The 7,804-nt window shown below is 44.2% G+C and overlaps 1 protein-coding gene across 1 annotated transcript in view; it reads left to right on the forward strand.

The window, feature by feature from the left end:
• Positions 1 to 5,946, forward strand: part of TMEM201 (transmembrane protein 201) — a 57,659-nt gene extending 51,713 nt beyond the window's left edge. The window contains exon 11 of the mRNA XM_072608792.1: positions 2,764 to 5,946. Coding sequence (XP_072464893.1) covers positions 2,764 to 2,861 — 98 coding nt within the window. The 3' untranslated portion in view covers positions 2,862 to 5,946. The remainder of the gene's footprint in view (positions 1 to 2,763) is intronic.
• Positions 5,947 to 7,804: the final 1,858 nt, after the last annotated feature.

The following is a 7,804-nucleotide window of genomic DNA, read 5'->3' on the forward strand; positions in this document are numbered from 1 at the left end:
TTGAAATTAAGAAAACTTGAACTAATAAATAAAACTAAGAGCTAGTTTTATGAAAAAAATAGATAAACTTTTGGTTAATTTGATTTAAAAAAAAAGAACAAAAACCAAATTACCAGCATTAAAAATGAAAAGGGTGAATTCACCAATAAAAAGAAAATCAAAATGATAATTAGAAGTTATTTTGCCCAACTGCATGCCAATAAATTTGACAGTCTTAGTGAAATGGATTAATATTTACAAAAATTAAAATTGCCCAGATTAGCAGAAGAAATAAAATATTTACATAACCCCATTTCAGAAAAAGATGTTGAACAAGCCATCAATGAACTCCCTAAGAAAAAATCTGCAGGGCCAAATGGATTTACAAGTGAATTCTGTCAAACATTTAAAGAACAACTAATTCCAATACTGTATAAATTATTTGGAAAAACGGACAAAGAAGGAGGCCTATCAAAAATTTTTTATCATACAAATACAGTGCTGATATTTAAACCGGGAAGAGCCAAAACAGAGAAAGAAAATTAGAGCAATTTCCCTAATGAATATAAATGCAAAAATTTTAAATAAAATATTAGCAAAGAGATTACAACAACTTATCTCAAGGATAATACACTGTGTTTTATACCAGGAATGCATGGCTGATTCAATCTTAGGAAAACTATCAGCATAATTGACCATATCAATAATAAAAACTAACAGAAATTATATAATTATCTCAATAGATGTAGGAAAAACATTTGACAATATAACACCTATTCCTATTAAATAGAATTCTGGAGAGCATAGAAATAAATGGAGTCTTCCTTAAAATGAAAAAATATGCTAAAAATAGCATCTATCTAAAACCATCAGCAAACACTGCATGTAATAGGGATAAGCTTGATGCATTTCCAGTAAGATCAGAGCTGAAACACGGGTATTCATTATCACCACTATTACTCAATATGGTATTAGAAATGTTAGCTTTAGCAATAAGAGAAGAAAAAGAAACTGAAGGCATTAGAATAGGCAAAAAAGAAACAAAGCTGTCCCACTTTGCAGATGATGTGATGACATACTTCAAGAATCTGAGAGAAGTAAAAAATTATTTGAAATAATAAGTTGTAAGATATAAAATAAATCCACATAAGTCATCGGCATTTCAGTATATTACTAACAAAGCCCAAAAGCAAGAGATTAAAAAGAAATTCCATTTAAAGTTACTGTAGACATTATAAAATATTTGGGAGTCTACCTGCCAAAGCAAACCTAGGAACAATATGAGCACAATTACAAAACGCTTTTTACACAAAGGCAGATTTAAATAATTGGAAAAATATTGGTTGCTCATGGGTAGGCTGAGCTAATAGAAAAAAAAAATTACAATTCTACCTACATGAAATTACTTATTCACTGCCGTGCCAATCAGACTGTCAAAATGCAAATCAAAATGACTCTGAGGTACCACATCACACCTGTCAGATTGGCTAATGTGACAAGACAGGAAAATGATAAATGTTGGAAAATTGAAATGCTAATGAATTGGTGGATTTGTAAGTTGATCCAACCATTCTGGAGAGCAATTTGGAACTATGCCCAAAGGGCTATGAAGCTGTGCATACCCTTTGACCCAGCAATACCACTTCTAAGTCTGTATCCCAGAGATCCTAAAAATGAGAAAAGGACCCACATGTATAAAAATATTTATAGGAGCTTTTTGTGGTTGGCAAAGAAGTGGAAAGTGAGGGGATGCCCATCAATTGGGGAATGGCTGAACAAGTTGTGGTATATAAATGTAATGGAATACTGTTGTTCCATAAGAAATGGTAAGAAGACGGACTTCAGAAAAACCTGGAAAGACTTACATGAACTGATGGCTGAGTGAGGGACCAGAACCAGGAGAACATTGTATGCAGTTACAGCCACATTGTGTGATGACTCACTTTGATAGACTCAGCTCTTCTCAGCAATGCAAAGACCTAAGACAGTTCAAGACTCACAATGGGAAATGCTGTCCACATCCAAAGAAAGAACTTTGGAATCTGAATGCAGATGGAAGCAGATTTGCTCTCCTTTTCTTTTGTTGTTTTTTCTCTTTCTCGTGGTTCCTCTCATTACTCCTAATTCTTCTTTACATCAATACTAATGTGAAGATATTTAATATGAACATATAAGTAGAGCCTGTATCAGATTGCACAGTCTTGGGGAAGGGCAAGGAGAGGGAGGGAGAAAAGATTTAAAACTCCAAGTTTTATGGAAATGAATGTTGAAAGCTAAAATAAATTTTATATATATATATTTAAAAAGCAAGCCAGTGTAGTGCACCAAACATCTATTATGCACCTGCTGTGTACCAGGCACTATGTTAAGAAAGGTACAGGTGATGGACATGCTCTACAGTCTGCTATATCTAGAGAATTTTGTTTCGTTCTGGGCACCCCATTTTAAAAAGGATGTTATTGATGTGGATTGCATCCCGGTTGGTCAGGGCTTCAATTCTGTGCCATCAGAGATTAGTTGAAGGAATTGTAGCCTGAAGAAGAGCAGCCTTGGGGGCATGGAAGAGGATGGCATCATTTAGAAGAGGTGTCAGGCATCTTATGCTTGGCCAGAGGACAGAAAAGGCTTTCTGCCGGGTAGGGGGCTGGGAGGTTCCTCTTCTTCAGAGCCTGGCTGTTGTACTGGGCCTTCTTCTGCAGGCACCGAGTGGGTTAGATTTCCACTGTGGGTCCTTCCCACCCTGAGCTTCTCCCACTCTGATTCTCTCCTTTTCTCTCCTTTCAGCTCGTTTTGGTAGCTCCGTGGTGCGAGGCCTCCTGGCTGTAAGCCTGGCAGCCAATGCTGTCTTCACATCTGCCTACCTGTACCAGAGCCTGCGCTGAGCCCTGCTGCCCCTGCTCCGGGTCTCCCTCATGCTCAGACCACCTGGCCTGCAGGAGGGGCAAAGGGGTCTGCAGCTCCCAGAGTCTGTGACGCATGCTGCTGTGGATCATGCCGCCTCCCTACTCTTCCTTCCCTTCCCCTGTGGGCCTTGCTCTTCTCAACTGAATGCTTGTTGCTTCCTCCACCACCAAAGACAACGGGCAGGTGGTGAGGACCTCACCTTCGAGTCTGCTCCCTCCCCTGGTGACTTCTCCAGCTCTTTTCCCTGAACCCTTTCTGTGGTTCCTGTCTGGTATATTCAGAATTGGAAGCTGCTTCTGAGGAAGGAGAACACAAGCTGCCTCAAAGGGGAGAGACCCAGCCAGCTCCTGGCACAAACTGGGGGCCTTGGTCCCTCTTTCTGCCCCCACCAACACCCCCTGCACGCTTCTCTTGTTGCCCATTTTCTGGACAAGGTGGCTGCTTTGCCCAAGTGCTCAGACTTTTAGGTGCTGAGTGGCCTTCTGGGTTTCTTTCCTAGGGCTGCTTGGCCTTTTAGCAGCATCTGGTTGGATGCCCAGGTCATCCCCCTGGCTAGAGGTGGCACCACTGCTGGAATGCCCATCTATAGCAGGGAGTGAATGGCGGCCTACCCTAGCCCAATGGGGCCTCTAGTCACCACTAGCCGCACCCTTGTGCTGTCCTGTCTTTCAGGGAGAGCTTTCCCAAGACCAAGCTGGCTCATATGGGGTTTGGTTTGGGAGTAAGGGAGGAAATGGGACGTTCCTGAGGTCTCAGCTGGGCATACTCTGCTCCTTGGGCCTTGGAAACACATGGGGGAGGAGGTGGGGGGATACTTCATGAATATTAGGGCCCTTGGGTGGGAAACACATCATCCTCTGCCATCAGCCTGTAGCAGGCAGGCTCTGTTTCCTTCCTCTGTCTCCTGCTGGGACAGTGAAATCTGCTTTATACCAAGGAAACACCTTCCTCTTTCCCTCATCCCTTAGGGGATGGCTCAGCAGCCAAACAACGCCCATACAAATTCTGCATTTTGTCCCAGCTCACTCATTGACTCCCCCCCACTCCATTCCTAACAACAGTCCTGGTCAACAGTCAGACTGCCTCCCTCTGCCCTCTCCTGCGAAGGTCCCTCTGCTCAGGACCTTGGCCCAGTTCTCTTCATGTGGCCACATTTTGATTTTTTGTTGGCCTATGGAGAGCAGTAGGGCTTCTTGCTGCTTCTAATTGGATAGTGAGCTGCATTCAGGGATTCGAGCTAAGATCCAGTGTCCTCCCTCAAACCCTGATTTTTCCCAGGACAGCTTCTCTTTTTCTCCCCACCCACTGCCAGTGGGGGGGCTTCACTGTGAAATTTCTCCCCCAAATGGTCTACCCTGTTAAGAGTCAATAGACAGAGCTACCTCCAGCCTTGGAGGTGCTACCCTCTCCCCTGCCCTACCTGCCTCTGTTTCCACCTCCCATTTCATGTTTTCTTTTGGTGACTAGTGGCAAGGTGGTTCTACTCATCTGTGCTTTCTTTTCCCTCGTTTTCTGACCTTTCCATGCCTCATCCCCCCCATTGAGTTTGAGAGTGTTTCTGAGAGGGGGGAAGGGGCCTTTTGAAATGTGGTGCTTGAACTCTCTGGGGAGTGTGTGCCTGATAGACACGGTGTGGCTCCTGTCCTTATCTGTGTTTATGTCTGTGATCTGAGCCAAACTGCCCGTTTCGTCACCATTGGCTTGAGTTGGGTAGGATGTATTTTGTGTGTATCTGCGTCACATGACTACGGTGTTTATGCTCATGGGATTGTTGTGGTTAGAAGGAAGCCCCTGGGTGTGAATGAATTCCTGGCAGCAGTCGATGGGGCCAGGAGAGAGCTGTCAAGCTTTACACATTGTTGTGTTCAAGGAAGTTGTTTTTATTTTTCTAAAAAACAAAACTTTTTTTTAACCAATCAAGTATTTGGGGAAAAGTGAAGCATCTTAGAGTCTTTTGTCCTTGGAGACTTCAGGTTTCTTAGTCTTGAAAGTTTTATTTCTTAATGGTATTTTTTACTGTTGTTTTTTGTTTCTGTTTTTGTTTTTTTTACCAAATGTTTGGAGAAGGGATGGTGGGAACTGAGGGAGTCAGATGAGGCCGAAGGGAATTTGTCCTCCTCCCATCCCCTGCCCCTCCCTAATTTGGGATTTCTGAACTTGCTTTCTGCTCTCCAGAAATTCTTGGGCCTTTAGACCTCCTGGGCAGATGAAATTCTAAAGACTGAGGGTTAGTTTCCAAGGCGTATCTGCTTTTCTACAAACTTAACTCGGAGGCTGAGAGGCAACCTCAGAGTGAGGAAGACCCGACTTTGAGTCCTACCACTGACATAGACTGGTGACATGACCTTGGGCAAGTCACTTGATCCCAGCAACTCTCTAAGACTAAGTTCCAGAGGAATTGATCTTGGGTGAAAAGGGAGTTCCCCAAGCCAGTGAAATCATCCAGGTCTACCTAGGACCGCTCTTTCCGAAGTAAGCAGTTGATAGACTTAGAGGTTGGTGTCACTCAGTCCTGACTAATTAGAACTTTAAGAATAGGTGGTTTTATTTTTCAGTTTTAGTAAATTAGCCTAACCAGTGAGGTTTTTGTTCGCTTGTTTGTTTTAAACACAAACACCACCACCATTTTCCTATTGGCTCCCTTCCCAAAGAAATAGTGAGTGAGGAAACGTCCCAGTAGTGCCCAAGTCTCCCAGCTGGGTCAGAGCAGCCACCTCCCCGAACCCCTCAAGATTCAGGCACTGCCATGGGGGTGGACACCCCCATCCCTCCCACTTCAGCTCCTCGGCCTCCACAAGGGGCTCCTGGATGGGAGAACCCTGGCCAGATCTCCACCCTTTCCTAAGCTTTCTTCATTCAACATTATTAGTGGGGCGTGTGCTACAGGGTGGTGTCACACTTGGGGGGGGGGGGTGCGTGGCGGATAGGACATGCATCTCCCGGCTGGTTTGGAGTTTTGTTCTGTGTTTCAAGCAAAAAAAAAAAGACAAACCTTATTTTTCTTTATAAAAAAAAGGAAATTAAAAAAATAAGATGTCTATGGGATACCTTTCGAAATATAAATCTCAGTGTGTTTGCATTTATTTATGCTTCTGGTTTGGGGAGGGAAACTTGCAGCCATGGGGGTGGAGGTTTCTCCTGTTTATGGGAATGTGTTGGAATGCTCCAGGAAAGGAGAGGTGAGGGGGAGAAATTCCTGCCAAATCTGGGGGCTAACATGTTCCTTGAAGCTGAAGTAGCATTAGCTTAGCAGTTAGTGAGGATTGGGGGGTTTTCATGAACGTTAACAGTATGACCTGAAAGAGCAAGAGATTGGGCCTGCTTAGGGCAGACGCGGTGGAGTGGGGTTCTGTTGTAGGTACCACAATCTGTTATGTTTGTCTTGGGTTTATCAGTACCACCCTGGTCTCCTAGCTTACAACCTCTCCTTTCCCTGATCCATCTTTAGCGTGGCTGCCAAAGCAATATTCCTGGAGCATAGCATGAGTCTGGTCACATCAGTTCTGTGCTAAAGAACCTTCGCCGGCTCCCCATTGCCTCTGGGATGGGATGCAACCTGTTTGCCTTTAAAACCTTTGGTCTTGTGGTTCTGGCTTACCGTTCTAAACTGCAGATTTCATTCTGTGGCGGTTCTCAAAACGTTTTTAGCCCAGGGACCAATATTCTTTGCCATGAGGAGTCACAGCACATGGCTGGATATGGCAACAGTGTGGGAGAGGCAGAAGACTCCCACACGTGGGATTTCTCTTCAATAAGAGAAGACACTTTTGTTGAGTTCTTTGGAGTGGGTGCATGTCCTCAGTAAGTTTTATCATTTTTTTTTTCATAAGGTACACTTAGCCACGCTGGGTAAGCTGTGTACATAAAATCTGCACTCAACAAAACAGTTTTATCTTTGGTACCCAACATCCTAAATCTCAGGGCACCCCTAGGAAAGCCAAAGGCTCACTCTTGGAGAACACTAGTCCTTCACCCACAGGGCCCCCTCTCCTGTCCTCCTTCTCACATGTTAGAATGCTTGTCTCTGTCAAAGCTCAGCCCAAGTGACTCCTATCTGAGACCTTTTCATTCCCCTTACCTGACTACCTGACACCCTGAAAAGAAATAATTGTTGATTTGACTCAGTCTCCACCTGCCCCACCCCCCTCTCTCTGATGGAATAAAATTATCCTGTGGACATTTTGCGTCCACTTAAATGTGTCTCTGGAAGGGCCCAGACCTGCCAGGCTTCATTCCCTTCCTAGCCTTGTACCTGAATTTCCAGAAAAAAGGAAACAAACATTATTAAGCACCTGCATTGTGCTAAGTGCTTTACAAATGCAAATTAACATATTCACAAGTATAATCCCTATTTTGCACTGTAGGAAACTGAGGCAAATGGGTAAGTGATTTGTCTAGGGGTCACACAGGTAGTGTCCAAGGTTGGATTCAGATTCAGGTCTTCCTGATTGCAGGCCTCTGCCGTCTCATCCCAGAGTTTCCCACAAGCTCCCAGGCCTCCTTGCCTTGGTACATCCAATTTCTATCCCTGCGGCCTTGACACCTTGGAAAATCCCCTACAAGATTCAGTTCTCTGGTTGCTGAGTTCTTTCATGGGCCCTCCATTTTGTGACGGAGCCAGGGCTGGACATTGTCTTGCGGGATCTGTTCCTAACTTTCCAGCTGCAGAACCTTAGTCCCTCTGCATTTCAGCCCCATTTGGGGTGTTCTCTTCCCCCATAGAATGTGAGACAGCAGGAGCTGTCCCTTTTACACTTTGTATGTGTATCCCTACCACTTAGCCCAATACCTAGCACATAGTAAGTGCTTAGTAAATGCCTATTTTCTTCTTGAGTGGATTCTCTCAGTAGAACATAAGCTCCTTGAAGAAAGGCATGGTTTCATGTTTGTCTTTCTATCCCAGAACCCAACATGGTGCTCC

Source organism: Notamacropus eugenii, chromosome 5, assembly GCF_028372415.1.
Source record: "Notamacropus eugenii isolate mMacEug1 chromosome 5, mMacEug1.pri_v2, whole genome shotgun sequence".
Taxonomy (NCBI): domain Eukaryota; kingdom Metazoa; phylum Chordata; class Mammalia; order Diprotodontia; family Macropodidae; genus Notamacropus; species Notamacropus eugenii.